We start from the raw sequence: 20,116 nt of genomic DNA, 5'->3' as shown, positions 1-20,116 counted from the left end.
TATTATTGGTGAGCTCACTGTTTGTACTCATGCATGTTTGCGACCAGACCAACTGCTTACCAATATATTTTGTACAAAAATTATTACTACTTAATAGTTAGATTGGTTATAATATTTTGGTATTACATAGGAGATACTGTACTTATACTTCTATTTGAGAGTAATAGCATTTTTGGGCTTCTTTTGTTGACAATAACTTAATATAACAGGTACATGGATGGATAACCAAACGGGTCTACCAGGCAGAGATGCAGGGGCCTAAAGGGGTCAGGTCAGGTGAGGGAGGGAGCCCCTGAGGCAGTCTGTGTTTAAAAACACAGCTCATTTGTCCTGACAGTCAAATGGCTTAGCCAAAACAAGAATGGTATAGTCACTGAGTATGTGTAGATACTGAGCGTCATCAGATATTTCTGCTGCTATTCAGAAAAAACGGCAGTTTTACACTGTTTTTGTGCTAATGGGTGTAAAATATTGCATTCATCACTGAATAGGTAAAAGTTGTACTTAACTTGAACACAACACTGCAGCTTTAATGCATTTCATTACTTTATTCATGCAGTACTCCAACATGTTCTCCAACAGGGCATGGCTTTCACCAACACCACGTATGTCCATTAGTTTGAAAAAACAAAAACAAATACAGTACATCATGCTGAAAGATAACACAGCCATAACTCATTATTTTAAAACAAATACTTTAGGTCAACATTTACACTTTAAGGTGTCACTTAACAACTTCGTCATCTCTGGACAAAATGTGTTATAGGTACTTTAAGACTGAAAACATTAACATGTATTAAGACGTTTGGATAACTGCTGTATGTTACCTGACAATCTTAGGCACACAATGTTCATGAGTATTCACATCTATTTGCTATACACTGCACTAGACTGAACCAGATTAAACACAGATCAAACAGTGTACATTGAGTTCACAGTTTTGAGTACAAGGAAAGCACATTTAACTCCCATATGCCTTTTTTTATTTTTAAAGTTAAATTCAATTCTTCTTAAAAGAAAATGTATTGGTGACGCATGCTTTGATTATGTATCTATTGCTAATATGTTTTTATATTTCAAATTATGGTTCTAATGATTATATATACACCTTTCTTGTCTAACATCTGCAAGCCATGTTTTTTTTTTCCAGTATCCAGGGTGGCTAATTGATCAATCAAACTTGAAGCAGGCCTATACTGTAGAGTGAGGTGTAAATAGATTGGTCAAAAGAAATATTGCTTTAAAGGCCTGTAAATATTTTTAAGATCCTATGAAATGTTAAGCAGATCAAAAAATTATGACTCTGAAAGGAAAACAGGTAAACAGTGTTGGAACTGATGAAGGAATATGTGTAAAAAGAGAGAAAGAGAGTTACAGTGATGTTATGATCACATAGTCTAACAGATTTACTTCATTACTTATTGTAAACTAAATAAACACTATGCATCATACTAATTGGTGCTTGGAAACGACAGCTCAGTGCAATGTCACTCATTTAACTTTAGAGCATGTTTACTGGTTTTTGTTTTTAAAATAAAAACATACAATTTGAAGCTGAAAGGCAAATCTCCGGTTAATATATTTTTTGTGATTTTGTCTTTGGAAGCTGGAGTTATAATCGTATCATATATGGCAACCTTAAACTTTAGTATTCAGCAATGTTGGCAGTATAGCTTAATGCAGTCGAAGCTTGTAATAGTTAATACCGTATACAACTCCTGCATGCATAATCACCTATTGATAAGTTGGCTTTTTTTCTATAGGGCATTTATTTTGTACATTTATACAAGCAGACACACGCACAAATGTGAATCACTCACACAGACACACATACACAGTGCTCAGTACATCCAATTTCAGTATGGATTAAAAAGTTGGATAAAAATATATATATTAATTTCCAGATGGGTTTCTAAATACCCTGCTTCATTATGTAGTGCACATGAAGATAAAGACACTTCAGTAAACATATGCACAAAACAAACCAAGGACAAAGACGAGAAGCTAGTCTTCTATCAGACTGTCTTGACTGAATAGAGCACAACGCGAGAAAAAGTGCAACTTCCAGTCACATCAGGTGGTCCTCTCCAGAGTTATGCATCTTTCACATCATCGTCTTGCTTGCGCTCGGTCATTCGAGCACATCGTGGACAAGTTGTGGAGTTGTCGTAGTAACAATCTCTAAAGAGACGCATGAACAACAACAATTTGTGTTACATAATACATCATGTTAACGGTGTCCATTTGGGTAACGTGTTGTTTTTCATTTTGAAGGGATAGTTCAGTGTTTGGCCAACTGTTCTGTTTAACTCTGTATCTGGCAAACTCATTAATGCCTTTATTATTTCTCTGTATGCAGTTTGAAGGTATCTTAACCGATGATCTTAGACTAAATTAGCCCAATAACTGGACGTCTTTTAAGTACTGAGGCTTTAATATTTTGTACCTGTTACCACAAAGCTATACTTTTTCACTTTTACTTTTCACAAATGTACATTTAAACTCCTCAAAATCACAAAATGTGCTGCATTTTTGACCGGTTGGTTGTAACTAACCTGTGGAAGACAGCAGAGCACTCGTGGCAGACAGAGGTGTGACTGTCAAAAGGGAACAGGATGTCTCCTTCCTTACACAGCTCACACACAAATCCTTTGGCCTGACAACGCTACACACAGACACACAGACACGTGAAATGAGACAGAACGTCAGGGTTTCAGTGTGGTATTAAGTTTTTGCAATCAGTGTGTATTGCCTCATAGTGGATAGTAAAGGATTAAGTTATGTGTGATGCATACGGAGGCAATAAGCTTACAAACAAAAAGAAAACAGTATTGTTCTTTGTGCTTTGTGCATGAGCTCACCTCACAGTCCAGTTTGATGTGCTTAGCAAATGTGGTGTGAATCTCTGTGAGGGAACAGCTGAGTCTGCCACTAGAGATATCAATCAAATCCTGTAGTGAGTACATGTCATCATTCTCCACAAAGTGCTGGCGATCTTGTAGCTGGAGGCACAGAGCGAAAGAAAACTATTTATGAAAATGTGCATCATCATAAAACATGCAATCCACGTACCATAAGACCCAACCCTGCTGAAAATATACTACATAATTTAATGAGATCATACCAGCCAACACAATATGCACCAAAACATTTGTGAACATATACTACATGTTTTTTTTGGTCTGTTTGAAAGCCTTTTTAACATTTTCACAAATATCCATGCACACAGTTTTGAAACATTAGGAGGACAAATTGTAGAAACTATTTGCACGGACTAGCCAAAAACAGCCAAGTCAGCAGTATTTATACAAACATCACATACATTGTCTCAATTTTACAACCTTTCCAGATGTAACCCGGACTCTCCACTTCCACCACCTGGTGGTGCTGTTGTAACATGTTATTTATTGATCACATATCATTGCATGATGCCAATATATGCAATGCTTTAACTGCACCATAAAAAATCTAATTTAGTTTGTGAACAGATGCTGACCTGTAGTAACAGGCGAGCCTCCATGGCCTCCTTGCAGGTAATAAAATAGGGTTTCATCAACAGAATATCTTGACGTAGTTTCTGTAAAAGAAAAACACACACACACACACACACACACACACACACACACATAAACACCCACATTACTGTCAGTCTCATTTAATGCACAGCACTGCAGATGATTTCCAATTGCAATGCATGTGCTGGCAGTACTCTATGCAAAAACTGTTTGATTTTCAGATGATAGCACCTAATGCTAAAACATAGTAACAAAGTTTTACAACACACTGGGTGACCAAACAACTGTAACAGTATCTATAATAAAGATGTCGAGGTAACATTTTTGAGAGGGGATTCCAGGTTGAAACTGAGAACACAGCTGTCAAAGATAATCAGAACTGTGGATTTCGTTTTATCTACACGGAGAACTTAACTCTTAACTTCAAACTCCACAATTTCTTGAAGGGCCTTTACTGGTGAACTAAGCTACCCACCCTGATCTCGACCAGTTCCTCCACAAAGTTGAATAGCAGCGGGTTGATTTCTTTCAGCTTCAGCACAGGTCGCGGGATCATCAGGGCCAGGTAGCGCATTGAGGAGCGACAAACCTGAAAAAGAGACAAAGTGAGAACACAGACTGACAAAATATGCCATACTCTTGCATGCTCTTTTCATACTAACACAGTGACAGCGGGTTAAACCTGCTTTGGTGAACAGCCTGAATAGGTCAATGCGAATCATCTGACCTGGATTCACGACACTCCTCCTGACCTGAGATGAACTTGAAAGTGGTCAGATGCTGACTGGCTTTCATAAACAGGCATTTCTATCAGAGATGGGAATTTAATTTGAGGTTATTGATGTTGCTGACTCCCCTTGAGAAATGTTCTTACAATTCAAAAAAAGCTCCTCTAGAGCCACATAGTAAGACTTTCTCACAGGCTGTGTGGCACCCCAAAATTGACTCAGACATCGGCAGAGAGCCCGCTTAAGGTTATTTGATGCTTCTGTAATATAACGGTGTGCACGTCTGATATTTAGCAGTAACATTTATAATAGTACAGCTGAAGATGTGATCTCCTGCTTGCAAGAGGTATAACTTGACAAGAAGTCTCATAGACTGATATATTAAAGATTTAGGGATATATATATTATTACAGATTTTTTACATGTCGAGTGTATTTTGTTGTGGCTGTTGAGGGTACCTTGCGTGGTTCAAACTCCCAGTTGTGGATGACACGAGCTGGGACGATGGCAGTGTCATTCCAGTGGCATGTGCTGCAGTAATACTGGCCTGTGTAGTCGCACTGTCTGGCTTCACTCGGCACGCCCCCTACAAGATAAATATGGCACAGTACAGCCAAACTATCAGAACAGAAGAATGTTAGAAATGGTTATGGTATTGATATGATGATTGATATGGATATGTAGTAGATAAATAATGTTCCAGGTCAAATATGTGCACGCTCAATTTTTGTAGCACAGTAATTTCAAGTCAGCAATTTCTGGATGGCTGTAAAGTAACCTTATTCATAACTGTGCGCATGTCAACTTCAAATCAGCTTACATATTTCAACTTGCCAAACATTAACCTACACAGTAAATTTGTACTTACTCAGTGAAATGGGTGTGCGACATTCTGCACAGCGGTAGTCCTGCCGGTCCAGTCCTATTTCAGGGCAGATGCTGAGCTCGTATTCCGACTGGTGGCTGACCTTTGATCTGACACAGGGCTTCGTGATCATGTTCATACACTTACTATGGCAACGATAATAGCAACCTGAAACCAGAAAGGGATAATTACACGGCATGACAAATAATTTTTTTGTGCATTGGCAGTGGGTTTGGTATGAATGACGGATTCAAAGAGCTGTACAGATGCTTCCACTTAGGGATACTCTCAAATGAAAATTGTGAAAATATTTGGTGTAGCTGAACAGTCTCAGAATTGTAACCAGCAATCAGATATCGGTCAGATAAAATTACCATCTCTGACAGTCAGTCAGACAGTAGAATATTTTAACAGGACAGTGTGCATGTGGCTTTAAGAGAACAAGTGAGACAGCAGGATTGCACATGAATATTTGGGGAAGTACTATACTGAGAGCCTGTTCAGGAAGCTTTGAGAGCACAAACATATATAAGCAGATAGAGCTGCTATGCTCTTGCATGGAGATCTGAATTTTGAACAATCTGTGTGCCTTTAAAACATCCCAATCCATGCATGTTTTACACTTTGGGTACTAAAATGTCTCCCCACTGCTATATGAGACTGATACACATTAGACTGATACACTGTATAGTGTGGCTCACCTGTGCAGGTATACCAAGTCTGGATAAGGCCCCAGATGATAGTGCTACACTTGTCACAGGTCTGTTTGACACTCTTGCTCTTTTCCTTGGAAAAACGGTGCTCCAGTAGGATTCTCAGATTAGGCTCATCCTCCTCAGGGTCCTTTAATGGACAAAGTGTCAAAACATAAATCACCAAGACTGCCTGAACCCTCTATAAAAGAGTGAATGTGGATGCTAAGAAGCAAGCTAAGTCACTGAATATTTTAACTGAAGTGGAGCCTAATTCATGAAAATGTCTGTTACCGTGACTTAACATGGTAAGGTAACATTTGTTTGGTTAGTTTACAGTAATCAGCCTGAAACATTGCCAGCATGCCACCTAGACAGCTTTATCACCAGAGTGATAGCAGATGATTTTTAAAGGACTTGCCCCTAAAGAAAAACCTCTACTGGGGCCACAAAATCCCCAACGCTAGTGGAAGTAAATCAATACACAAAAAAACATTTCTGCAAAATGCATTCAAATTAGTTTATTTGATAGTCCTGCAAGACACTAGACTATAAGTAATATTGTACAGAAACTCTGCCATTAGAAAACATGAGGAGCTCCACAGACTTGTTTGTGACCTTATCAGTCTTTAAGAATGTCTGCAATGCTTGCTATCATTTATCTCTTGCAGAGCGATGGCTAAAAGGCTGAAAGTGATACAATGAAAGCCTTTATTTGAAATGTGTTGTTAACACACAACAGGCCCAGCAGGGTTTCTTACAATCTTCTCAATTACCTCTCTGACACTGATCTCCACCCATAACTCCTCAGTTACTGACCAACTACAACATCATGTACTTTCCCCTCCAAAACGACTGCACTCATTAAGTTATTCTAACCACTAAATTCTATGTTTTCCAAATGCATTTAAATGCAGAATTTGTTTCAGAAAATGCCTCTGCAGAAATAGAGTGAAATGGCGTTCTTTGGCATAGAATAATTTTTTTACCTGCAAAGATTTGTATACAGCGATGCATTCAACAAAATCTAATTAAAATGAGTCAGTTTTAATTTTCTTTGAAGCTTTACTGATTGTCTCACTGAGCAAGCACTAACAGCATTGATATCATGTTATACACTTCTCCATTCACTCCTCAGTTCCAACCTTAAGCTCTTGCAGTTTGAGACGCAGGTGGATAAGTTTCACCACAGTGTCCTTCTGTCTCTCCGAGTGTTCTGGCAGCTCCAAGATCAGCTTTTTACACTCCTCTATGGCCAGTTTGAGCTGTTCAATGTCGGACGCCACAAACGAACCCTGTAGAAGGTGAGCAAAGGCATATCTCAGCATAGAGTAAATAGAATGGGAAGTTCGGTATTCAAAGCACTCCCAGTTTGACAATATGAAACAGTTTCATTTCATGCGATACCTTATTCAAGTTGAGGTAAACAGCAGGAACAATGCTTAACTTACCATAGGCCTCGAGAAGTGGTCCTCAGCTAGACCAAGGTCCATGGTACGATCTGAACTGTGGGTTCTGGTCCCAGAGAACAGCTCAGACCTTGCTTCTAAAAAGAGGGCAATGTGGCATAAAGCACTGTTATTCTTGTTAGCATACGCACTATGGTCTGGTAAGTGCACTCAATCATGCCAGCTAATTTCACACACATGACTGTGGTCACTCAAGACAATCCCTACACTCAGACTCAGCACTCGAGAAGTCAAGAAGAGGGACAAAAGCTCAAAGTGGACAACTGAAGAAATCACGGGTAATTGTCTTAGCCGTTCTGGTAATGTGTAACCAAGACAGACCCCTATTGTGCTATTAAAACTGCTGCTCACCAAGCTGATTGAACTTTGAAATGCTGTGACTTTACATAATCATTCACATGAGAGGAGAGCTTATGCTTGAGGGCAGCGGAACAAGCTGAAACCCATCTGATTGTCACTTTACAGTGTATAGACCTGTTCTATTTGAAAAGTGTGCTGAAATAACTTCTGTTATGATCTGGCACTATACAAATAAAATTGTATTGAACTTGATAAAGTTTTTATGGCAAGCTGGTTAGCAAACAAGTGCCTATCAACACATACAGCAGACACATAGCAACATTAGCATTCATCTGCACACGTGTTTATGTCTACCTGACAAATAGCTCTGTTTTGGTGCAACTTGAACTTGTGGGACAAGCGTCTTAAATTAGAAATGAATATATGATAAGATAACACATAACTGGGAATAACTAAGGAACAATTGACAATATTTTTCGTATTTTACTAAGAGGACAACGTCACATGTACAGCTTAATGCAAATCAATAAAATAAACTTAAAATAAATACTACTTTAGTACAATGTACTCTTTGTTAAATCTGTGTAATATGCATTCTTCATTCAATTTGAGATACAATTTTTGGTAAGTAATTTTTCATTTCGTCTATATGAAAAATATTTTAAGGGAAAAATGAGACAACAAAATTAAAAATGGCAATGCAATATACAGCACATGGCCAACCCAAGTCTGTATGTCGAACACAATACGTGTCAAATTAATACTTAAAAGACAGTCTGATCATACCTACTAGGTATCGACAGTGTATATTGAAACCATCAAGTGTGATGACTGACATTTTGATCTGAAAAATTCAAGAACAAAAAAATTGCAAAATCTAGCAAAATTGAACTGAGGAAAGATAAACTAAAAACTAAGCAACTAAAAATGAGGGAGGAAAATAACATTTGAAATGTAAGTAAGTAAACCACACGAATCACATATTTTAACAAACTTGCTCTCCATCATACTGAAAAAGTGCAGACAAACGCGGTTGTTACCTGCATACACGTCAGAACAGAACATGTTGAATAAATTCAGCTTCTCAGAGCCAGAGAGGATAATGAAGCAGAAAAAAGGTGCTACCACTGAGATCAGCTCAACCAGTGTGTCAGGCTTGTCTAATTCCCAAATCCTAGAATACAGAAGTGTTACTAAAGTACTGCTTACACTTATGCTTTTCATTTCCCCTGGTTCAGCCCAAGTTTTCAACTTCCTTTTCCATATGCTTAGAGTTACTGGCAACAGTCCAGTGTGCTTCTTCTATGTATTAGGATCTGTTCTAGACTCGATGAAAGTGGTTTAACCTGTGTGAATATTTGAGGGAAATTATTTCTCAAAGTCATTTTCAGAAAGGATTTACTGTCCCTAAACACTGAGTGAGCCACAGCAACATGATATGATCTAAGCAGCTAGTATACGTCTGCAAATAAGTGACATTTAGAAAAGCAGAAACCATGACCTCTGAAACTCCTCCAACTGCAGCACCCCTCTGTTTAGTAAGGGAAATGTCAAGAAATCCATAAATTTACAAATTACTACACCCCCTTTCCACCCATAGATCAATAAAATATTTTATCTTTATCCTAATGTTCATACAGCAGACAGCATGCTCAAGGGGAGCTGAGTATTTTATCATCCTCATGACAGACCACACATTATTTTTTACATTACAATGGCCAATACAATCCCAAATGTCTTTTCACAGTCTACCAAACCAGACATCTTGTAACAGTGTAACAGAATATTGAAACGATGGCAGGATGTCCTCCAAAGTAGACTAGACATAGTTTCTTTGCCAAAGTGTAAATTTGCATCATCAAGATAGGAGCTTAAAGCCATTAACTCCTCATGCTCACAATTTTATCGGCTGCACTTATACACACGTCACCATTCAGTTTCTGCACGAAACTAAATGATGTTGAACGATGTTGTTGTGCACGAGTCTGTGTACTTTTAGCAGGTCCCTTTAGTGCAATGTAGCACATCACATATAAGGTCCAGTTGCAGTCTAGACTAATAATGCACATAAGGGGCGGCGAAGTGAAGTATGTGTTGCTCGGTCACCAGAATAAATTTGTATTTATTTTTCCACATGGGTCATTGTAGTGCTGATGGTGCAGGTTGACAATTAACAAAACTGTCCAAAGAATGAGGTCCAATAAATGATGTCCATATAACTTTATATTTGTTTGCCTCTTGGTCAGTAATAAGTGTAGAGAAACAGATTTGACCCTAATGCAACAATATTTTCTTTAACTCACTACAGGTGTAACAGTGACCTTAAAGGGCATATTGTACACTTGAGATGGTTGTGTCGTGATTTGCCTGTGAAGAACTTTACCGTGCTGTGGGGGCGTCTTGCCTCCTTGGGGACCATCTTCTTCGTCTCCACGGTTAAAGGGATTGAGGCGGGTTTGGCGGAAAAGTGCAAGTCTCTCATCATACTCCATTTCATCGGCTACATCTAAGGATGACAAAAATGTGTTACAGTCACACCAGTTAATTTCCCTTCTCTCGTGTTTATGAATTATAGCAGGAAGGACGTTCACAGGCATCTTTCAATGGAAGCTAGGTAACTAATGTGGGTTGTTGCTTATTGTGCAGTGCGTTGCTGTTCAGATCCCAATTCAATTGTGCTGCTGTTAACCCGTTAATACCTATTTCAACCTGGTTATAATACAGACTGTTAAAACTTTGCGGTTCCCCATCATAAGAGTTATTTTCTCTGTCTTTATAAGGCTACTCCAGAGCCACAGAAAACATCATACAACAGTTTTCATAGAGTAGTATTCCCTTTAACTAGTAAATTGATTTTGACACTGACAGCTCTCTTTTTTGCAAATGCTCAAATTGAATAATTTATTGCCATGTCAAGTAATTTACAAACTGGTCCACATCTCTTTTATAAACAAAAATAGCATGACAAAACCATGGACTGTTTCTCATAACCACAATCAAGAATGAAGGTTTCTTAGAGTTATCAATGACAAGTGGTCTTCAATTGACCTGAAGTAATTAAATGACATCAGGAAACCTCAACATAAGTGAATATCTCACATTAAACTTTGAGTTCTTGAGTATGACTTCCCAAAGGGATGCAGTGCATGAAATAAATAATAAAAAAACATGTAATTTAAATTATGCTAGTGTTTTTTGTGTCAATTAAAATGACATAGCAATTAAAACCACAGCCCTCCTATGAAAATCAATGTGCTCTATTCAGATGGACAATAACAACACTGTTCCTAAGCAGTCTGCAACGCTGGTTAACAGGAAGTCGTCTCCAAAATAATGATCCAAGGACAGACATTTAAGCCACTGTTAATCAAACTCTTACCACACATTTCATCACAGAGCTCAGCACACGGAGTCGAGCAAAAACGAAACACTGCACCGCCTGAGAAGCGTTGTAAACACAGACTGAAGCCTCACCTCAACTACAGCCAGTGTGAGCTGCTGCTGACAGTCCTCCTCTATAAAGCGGTAACCTTTATAGGCTGTTATGCTTCGAGTATTACTGCTAAACATGTACGATATTGAATATAATTAACCACAACTATGCTACCAGTCTAAAAAAAAGGGCACACCAACACCGATACACAGATGTCAACAGCCAGCTAACGCTAGCGAGCTGGCTAGCTTTAAAAACCATCCAATCATCTGTTCTGATGCTAATGTTAGCTAATGTTAGCAGGTCGGAAGCTTACCCCGTTGTTGACCTTTCTTATCGTCAAGGAGATGTACTGTTGTAAGATATGTTTTATGGTTGACTCGAGTGGATAGTATGAACAGTTCTCCCCGTGTTGTTTTGTCTCTGTCATCAGCAACATCACAAGCCAACAAGCGGCAGGTCATACAGCGTTGAAAGGCTGGTTTCCTGTAAGGATTTTCAAAATAAAACTTGACTTGACTACCATAAATAATAATTGTGTGATTAATATGAGGAATGATTTTGAGAAGTTATCTGTACATAATAATAAAAACGTCTCTCGTCTCAATGTGGCATTTAACGCTATATTAGCTTATTTGGAAGTCATGTTTGATGCTTTTACTTTTAAAATAATGGTAACTTACGTTGGGTTTCGTTTTTCTTTCAAATGTTCCTCAGAGATGAAGATCACCTTCAAAGTGTGGGCTGCATATCACGGTAGAACTTTTATTTCATTGCATCTGGTTCCCAGAACACTAATAACTTTTTAGAGATTACACTGATGATGAAATGATGATGATCAGGGTATTTACAGTGTATCACATTTTCAGGTATAGTCTATCAAGAAAGTCAGTCAAGCTACAGAGTTATAGTAAAAAAAAAAACACAAAAAAAAAACACACTTACAATACAAATGCCCTTTAGTGTTGCAGTTTTTGTCTGAAATAAGGTAAGGAAGCATTAGTTCCAAGTGAAACTACAAAAAACTGTGGATTTCTGGTCTTAATTAGGGACAAAGCAGGTTTGATGCTGCTTAGTTTATATAAAGACATGACCATATAAAGAATTATCAAGTGATTGCTGTCTGTTTAAAACCATACATTCTGCTCCTCCTGTTGTCAGAGATTCTGGGAATTTCATGCATATTACATTTAAATCTGTAAGTCTAAATATCCTGGTCAGCAGCTGACATTCTTTTTCCTTTTTCATGCTGGAGGCTGTGATCATGTGGGGTTTACATTGGAGCTTATTTGGAGCATTACACAGAGCATAAAGAGAGAGAGCGATAAGGCAACTAAAGATCAATGGATCAATGTAAAGCCAAGCAATTCAAGAGAAATCTTTGCTAAAGGGCAACCTTTGAGACAACATGTTGTACACAGATGGAGAGGCAGTCAACTTGTTACTTGTATAAAGGCAACAGTAAGTGAAGACTTCTATGGAAGCAGCCTTATCAGAATCTGCATAATAGAAACATTCACCGTCACTCTTGGTGACTAGCATTTGTTCGTTTCAGTATTCAGGATTTTCAATTTTCATTAAATTCTACACTTTTTAATATATAATATTTTATTTGTGTCATTCGCTGAGGGTGACATTGATTTCTGGTCATATGGATGACTTTAAATGATTATAGCTTGAGTGTGTTTGTTGTTTAGACGGCAGCTGTGGAGTTTTTTCCTAGCTGTGAACAGAGCCGCTTTGTGCAGCTAAATGAAAGAAGAAGTCATAACCCTAACAGTAAACAGGCTGCTCCCTGCAAATAATACAGTCACACTTTGGTCATTCTTTGAACTAATTAGCAATAATTATGGTCAAGTGGCATGTCTATGTCATGTCTGTGTCTACTTCCTTATTAATGTTTTATTTACTTCATTGGCAATGATGGAAAGTCTATAAGAGCACAAGACATTTCTGTTTTTGGCTTTAAGGGGTTAATTGTTTCTCTAAAGCCAGGGCATCATGTGATCAATTAGCCAACTGTCTCTACTGCATGCCCTGTTGTGAGGAGAAACCCTGACTTATTAGGGTTGTTTAAATGAAGTAATTAAATAAAAGTAATCGGTGTGAAAATAATTTGAATTATAAATTGTACTCAAAGAAAAATAATGTAATAATGAGATTTATTCAACATTTATGGATTAATTCATTCAATTTTATTCTTGACCAATGTCGCCTGGGTTTGGCTCCAGCCACACGAGACCCTCCAAAGGATAAGTGGTTATAGATAATGGATGGATGTATGGATAGATGGCAATTTATTTCTAAATGTATTTGGGATTTAGATTTATTATTAATTCAGTTCAAATTCATTTGTTTATTTCATTAATTTATTGATTTACAATATTGAGGTCAGGTTTGGTCTTCAAACAAAGTCAGCACAGATCTCAAGAACATGGACTGCATCTTTAATTTAAATCATAATGCATTCAAACATATTATACATATATTAATATTAATAACAAACAATGCACTTATAATTTTATGTCCTATATTATTATCCCCTTTAAAAATGCTTTTTAAAAGGCTTTCTTAAATACATGCTGGTCAGAGTGGCAGATTAGAAAGATCACCAATTATCACTATATATCATTATGAAGGGTTTTTTATTCATTTTTTATTTACCTCATAATCTTATAAAACAACAAGCACTATACCAAAAAGTTCAAAATATAGGATTATGGTAATAAACCAAACAATGGTATGTTTGTTTTAAACCATCGGTACACAAATTTAAAGTAAAAGTAAAGTTAAAAAAATCAAAAGAAGTTAAGAACATTTTTTTAAAATATATTGAAAATGTACATGTTCACATTTTCTCACTCTTGCTCTTTCTCAACTGTGAGTTGACATTTTATTTATTTATTTTCCCAATGATGCAGATGTGGGCGAACTATAATAAACCCAGTAATTTATGGAATGATTTAAAACAATTAAGATTTTTAATTTCTTCCTTGAGGACAGGATGAGGATTTATATTTGTTCCAGTTGGAAATCCCCTTCCTTTCAATGATGTTATTTACAGCACAGTTACAGAACTTGATCATGAGTTTAAAAACAGAGCATTTCAAAAACGTCTCTGTGGTGTTTTATATCAATGGTCCTTCTGTCTGCTGAAAAAAAAAATATGACAGAAATAAAGTGTTCATGTTGCTCTTAAATGTTAAAGGGTGAGCAGTTAAGTTTACATGTCATCTGTCTTCTTATTATCAGATTATCAGCAGATATTGCAGAGATACTTGTAAAGGTGTCATGAATAGAGACTTTAATACCTGTAATCATATAATGGTGCTAACTGCAGAGCCATTTGCACACTCTTATCTTGTTAAGAAACACATGAATGAAGCCTTGGTTTGGATATTTGGTCTCCAAATAGCTAGAATAACCTGCTAACTAAGCATATATAACAAGAGGAAAGATAAATATATCACAGGGGTGATCAATAATAACTGTCATTCATTTAGCACAAGCTCTTCTTGTTTTGGCCTCTTTTCTTTGAGACTAATAAATAACGTGTAAACAATTTCAAGGATTACATACACACATTCCTTCTATAACTGTACAACTTGTTATTTTTTATACCCAGAGCATTTACAATTGTTGAGCCAGGTTTAGTTTATTGGATATAACCAAGTACTGAGTGCCACAGTGCTATTACCTTAGACAACCATTCTGTACATTCACAATCTTCTGTAACAACTCCCACACAAAAAAGAAGTTAAACATAAAGTTATGAAACAAAAATACTGCTAAAACTACAAAAAAGAAAAAGTAAAGTAAGTGATCATTCTAAATCAATTGAAAAATGACACTGAAAATTACCAAGGACTGAATTCAGTGATAACAGTGGGGACTGTGTAAATGATATATTATTCAGCAGCAAATACTCTGGCAAGCATTATTCAAGTACTACAGTGTACAACAATCTACATTATTCTCAGTATTAACATGCACATTTCACATTACATCACATTTCCATCATTTAACCAGTAAAGTTTAATTGTTTTTATCTCAGACAGCCTGGTGTGGGGATCTGTGAGTCTTTTTCACTCAGTTTGGAAACAATTGTGCCAAAGCACCTATGCCCCAGGACTGTGTAATGGGAGAAACAAATTTACACTTTATGGCTCAAATACAGTAATATAACTGCCTTTCACTTAGAGTTCAAAATGTAGGTCCTATTTACATCATATCCTTAGGATCAATAAAGAATAGGATATCAAAAGAATAAGTAAAATAAAGATTAAACATGTTAGCTTCTTAATTTTCTTAAGGGGTCTTTTGGTGGTTCCATATATTTCCCTGGCTTTCACTTCTGCGCCAGTTACAAAGACAAAAAAAAACATCGGTCTAATAGCGATGTTAAAATAAAATATATATTTTACAAAAACATCCCCTGAGGCCATCAGACCTACATGACTGAAATCAGCCTCAAACCCCGTTTGCATATTTCAGAGAACCGCACAAACGTCCAGAAATAGGCGTTAACTTCGATATGCTTTCTTTCATAAACCCTCTTATGCCCTAGGCATCAGGCCTACAACCAAACGAGGCCGTTCATGTGATTTAGCCCATCCTTTTTTTCCTTCAGTCATCCGGACATTTATTTTGGGGGAGTAATCCTCACGCAAAGCCACCAAATAGACTCCAACAAGCGTTTTAAGACGCTTCGTATCATTTTAACGCTTTTCTTTCATCTGGCCTCGTTCCTGCTCTTTTTCAATACCACGCTTCATCAACTTATCCAGACCAATTTATTGCTAAATTCAATACATTTCATAATTTCATAATAAATAGTAGCTTAAGTAAATATTATTCTCATTAGAATTTATGCATCTCTTTTTCGGATGATGCGATGCGCAAATGAGGCAATTCTTTTGAAACAGTAGGAAACAGACGGCGTTCAAATGAATGAAAGGGCCCGGACAGGACAAACATCAAACACCAGACCTCACGTGGTAATAAGGCTACTTCTCTAGGCTATAACACATCACAATGTCTTTAAAGCTTGTTTTATCAAACTTCGTCGAGTTCTATTAAATGTAGTTCCCTAAGAAAAACATTCAGCTTCTGGCCTAATGCAGAGACATTTAGTCATTTATGAGCAGATTCACCAAGTCTTTATAATGTCTCATTGGCAGTGTGTCCATAAGCTAAGTTATATAGGCCATACATGCAAACACACTACATTACACCAACATTATTTAATGAAATAGAGATATAATTTAACAGTTTTCCAGTGCAGATTTTCAGTTTCTTTTCTTGATTTCTTAAAAGGTAACTTTAGAGTTAAGACAGGTCACATATTTAGACAAACAAAGGCACTTTTATATACAAGAAAACCCAAGTTTATTTACAAAGGGAAAGACTTTAAATATTTGTATTTGTTTTAACAAAGTTGGTTGGTTAGTTGAGTCCAGTGACCTTCTGACTCTTTCGTCCATGAGTTCCAATCTAATGATTGTTAGTTGAGAGTCATTACTGGATTACATGTCCAGATGTTTGGCAGTGCGTGAACCTGTGCACTGAGTGGCGTAACGCAACACTAAGTAAAACCGAAGCCGATGAGATGTACCAAAATCTTGATCAGAGACAGTCTTTGTTGTAAGCCTATAAAAAGGGCATCATCTGCCAGTTCAAGCATGCATTAGCCACGGCTTGGGCTACTTCAGCCTCTGACACAATGTTGATTCTCGAAGAAGAGGTAGCCGACATTGTTGATAACCTGATGCTTTCGATTTCATCCTAAATGTACACTGTCACACGCCGAAGCACCAAGAACACAGGACCAGCTCCTGCAGGGTTTTACGCAGCTCCTGGCTCCGGTAGGCGTAGATGAGCGGATCGATGAGAGAGTTACAGATGATGAGGATGAGGAAGAGGTTAAAGTTTCTGAAGAAACAGTTGCAGAAGGGGCTGGTGGGGCAGGTGAGGATGAGGATGAGGTGGAGGAAGAAGGGCCCCCAGCAAAGAATGAAGACCCCGAGCAGGATGGTGAGGGTAATCGCCCCTTTCATGCTCGTGGATTGGCGCCTGCTTTTGTGGAAAGCCATAATGCGCCGGGAGTGCACGTGCGCCAGGAGGAACATGTGCAGGTACAGCACGGCGTTAAACACCAGGGTGGTGCAGAAGAAGGTCACGAGGCACACGATGACGGCGTTGTCGGTGTGGTACACGATGAAGAGGATGCTGGAGGTGATGCTGGTCAGCCACACCACCACGATGATGGTGACGGCGCGCTGCGTGGTCATGATGCTGTGATAACGCAGCGCGTAAAAGATGGTGATGTAGCGGTCCGCGGCGATGGTGCACAGAAAGGAGAGCGAGGACACCACGGAGCTGCAGATCATCACGTCGATGACGTTGTCCAGGTGGCGGAGCATGCCAGGGTGCACGTCCATCAGGCCGTGGTCGTTGAGAAGCATAAACATGGTCTCCACCACGTTACTGACGCTGACCAGCATGTCGGACACGGCCAGACAGCAGATAAAGTAGTACATGGGCGAGTGCAGGTTGCGGTTCTTGTAGATAGCCAGAACCACCAGGATGTTCTCCACCAGGCTGATGAGCCCCAGCGCCAGGAAGAGCTCCTGGGGGATGCGGATCTGCACGCAGCCCAGAGAGTTTCGCTCTCCGGTGGTCAGGTTGGTTTCGTTCTCCTCCATAAAGTCATTTAGCGGGCCGAAATCCACGTGGAGGATGGAGGGGTTGTGCAGGGACCTGTTGCTCATTTCCATGTCTGACTTTTGTATGATTGCTGATCCTTTTAATACAAATAACAGCTTAATGGAAAATTGGGAGGAAAAAAATCAAGCGACTTGTCCGAGAAGTTATTCTGTTGTTGAACCCCTCAAGGTATCCAAATACTGTCAAATATCCACAAGCCGTCCACCTAACAACACTTTAATTTGTCACTTTAACGACATTTTACTATATATTTCATCCATAAGTAAATAAAAAGTTGTCGGCAGCTAAATGAACGCACCGCAGCAGGTCGTAGAATTTGCGCGTCTGTCCGTCTGAAGAGTGCGTCTCCCCGCCGAAAGTCTCTTCTTTCCTATGGATGCAACTTGCCCAGCACTGAGATCCTTAAAACGTTCTTCTCCATCAAAACATTGCGCCCTCAATTCATAGTTCACTTCACACTCATTGTGCTCCCGACCCACCCATTCACTAAACTCCCTTTATCAGTTCAGACTGATCTGACGAACATGCTGATAGTGAACAAAGTGTCTTCGGATACCTCGGGAGTTGGAGACTGTGACGTGCTTGAGCATTTCTCAAAGTGATGCTGGATCCTGAAGGACTTCGGGCGACTCCTCCTCTCACGCAAACGTCAGCTGGGCTGCGATCCTGTTTGGAATGACACGCGCGTAATGATGGAAGATGGAGAAGAAAGCAGGGCAGTGATGCTTTTGTTCAGCGTTGTTCAGCCCAAGTAATTCCTCTGTTACACGTGTGTTCGAGTAAATGCTGCACCGTTTCCTATTATTCTTTTTACAAATATGATTTAATTTGAATAGTAATGCTAGGAATGGATGCTCCCTCTACCTCCTACCGTGCGCCACAATGGCACCGCTTCACCTGACAGCCACCTCGGAGCTAGTTGCTTATCGGCTTTCTGTACACATGTTTCTGTTCCTGAGGTTTAAAAAGCACCGGTATATGCAGTTACTTTACCTTTTGAATCCAATCTAGAAGTTAAATCACTATTAAAATGATAGGCTTACAAGTGCAGTGGAGAAGACGAAGGAGATTGTTGTGGACTTCAGGAGAGTGCACACCCAGCATGCTCCACTCACTATCGACGGTGCTGCAGTGGAGAGGGTGAGCAGCACCAAGTTCCTGGGTGTGCACATCTCTGAAGACCTGTCCTGGAACCACAACACTGCATCACTGGCCGAAAAAGCCCAACAGCGCCTGTACTTCCTCCGCAAACTGAGAAGAGCAGGAGCCCCGCCTCCCATCATGCACACCTTCTACAGAGGCACCATCGAGAGCATCCTGACAAGCTGCATCACCGTGTGCCTGCACCAGCAGGCTCAAGGGCAGTTTCTTTCAGCAGGTGTGTTCTTTTCACACACTCTGAACTCAGGGACTGCACATTCCACTTTCCCCTGCTTATTTGCACTACACCGTACTACCCCACCTTAACTGTGCACTTGATTGTTGACTGTTTATTTGTATGTCTTTTCTATTACCTAATATTTCTTATTTCCTATTATTTAGTATATTGCCTGTTTGCACCGTGGGTCCGAGAGGAGTGAAATTTCATCTGTGCTGTATGTTGCACATGTATAGCATATTTGACAGTAAAGCTGACTTTGACTTTGACTTTGACTTTAATACAAAGCTCACAATATTGGTAATATTAAGCTAATGTGAAGCTTCAGCAGGTCATTAGAGACATTAATGACCTTGTACTTGACCTTGAACACAGTCACTTTGAAAGATATGCAGTTGATCTGCCCAACTCAGACTGCTGAAGTCACATAGTACCTTTGGCTGAATTGTGGAATGCATTTTTGCACAGACCAAGGGATGTGAATATGTCCTCCATCGCTTACACTGAAATTGCTTTAAGAGGGGATTTCTCTGTGGCCAGCGTGAACACGGGCATGAATCGATATGAAGCAATCCTTTAATTAAGAAATTAGATTTGCGTTTGATGCCTTCAGTTTCTTGACCTTGCTGACCTTCTGTCCGTTATGATTTAAACAGACTTGAGGAGTCAACTGGGTCAAATTCTGCAGTAAATATTGTTGTTCTGAAGTCATGCTGACATTTAAGTCATTAACAACAAACTCGTGTCTGTGAGTTGAAGGGAGAAAGCCTCAGCTGAACAAAGCAAAGCAAACATACATGAAAAATCCTTCAAAATGTGTGACGTATGCAGTGTTATTAACCCATAGAGGAAATGTATGTGGAACGACCCATAAGGCTTCTTACAAAAGCTGTCTTTTACTTACCATAAATAGGAATATATTGGTGTAAATATAAAATAATATTTGGGTATACAGTGCGAAGATATACCGTCAAACTACAGACATCACAGTGGAATCTGAGCAGCCAACA

General features: G+C 38.8%; 2 protein-coding genes across 3 annotated transcripts; both read right to left on the bottom strand.

Annotated features, from left to right (window-relative positions):
• Nucleotides 1-528: 528 nt before the first annotated feature.
• Nucleotides 529-11,474, bottom strand: def8 (differentially expressed in FDCP 8 homolog). 2 transcript variants are annotated; one of them, XM_051380493.1, is made up of 12 exons: nucleotides 11,319-11,474; nucleotides 9,953-10,075; nucleotides 7,252-7,346; nucleotides 6,946-7,095; nucleotides 5,810-5,951; nucleotides 5,112-5,276; nucleotides 4,702-4,829; nucleotides 3,991-4,104; nucleotides 3,497-3,577; nucleotides 2,862-3,002; nucleotides 2,556-2,665; nucleotides 529-2,181 (listed from the first exon to the last, which is right to left on the bottom strand). In XM_051380493.1, exons 1-12 carry the CDS (start codon nucleotides 11,464-11,466, stop codon nucleotides 2,094-2,096), a joined length of 1,485 nt encoding a protein of 494 aa, XP_051236453.1. In that variant the 5' UTR covers nucleotides 11,467-11,474; the 3' UTR covers nucleotides 529-2,093. The 2 variants fall into 2 exon arrangements, with proteins under 2 accessions (XP_051236453.1, XP_051236454.1); XM_051380494.1 differs by lacking the exons at nucleotides 9,953-10,075; nucleotides 11,319-11,474 and adding an exon at nucleotides 8,610-9,931.
• A 1,869-nt stretch (nucleotides 11,475-13,343) lies between these two features.
• Nucleotides 13,344-19,070, bottom strand: mc1r (melanocortin 1 receptor). Its single transcript, XM_051380532.1, has one exon. It carries the CDS (start codon nucleotides 17,776-17,778, stop codon nucleotides 16,801-16,803), a length of 978 nt encoding a protein of 325 aa, XP_051236492.1. The 5' UTR covers nucleotides 17,779-19,070; the 3' UTR covers nucleotides 13,344-16,800.
• Nucleotides 19,071-20,116: the final 1,046 nt, after the last annotated feature.

The sequence above is a fragment of the Dicentrarchus labrax genome, unplaced genomic scaffold (assembly GCF_905237075.1).
Source record: "Dicentrarchus labrax unplaced genomic scaffold, dlabrax2021, whole genome shotgun sequence".
NCBI lineage: Eukaryota > Metazoa > Chordata > Actinopteri > Moronidae > Dicentrarchus > Dicentrarchus labrax.
The sequence above is the reverse complement of the archived record's forward strand: the minus strand, read 5'-3'. Positions and strand labels throughout refer to the sequence as shown.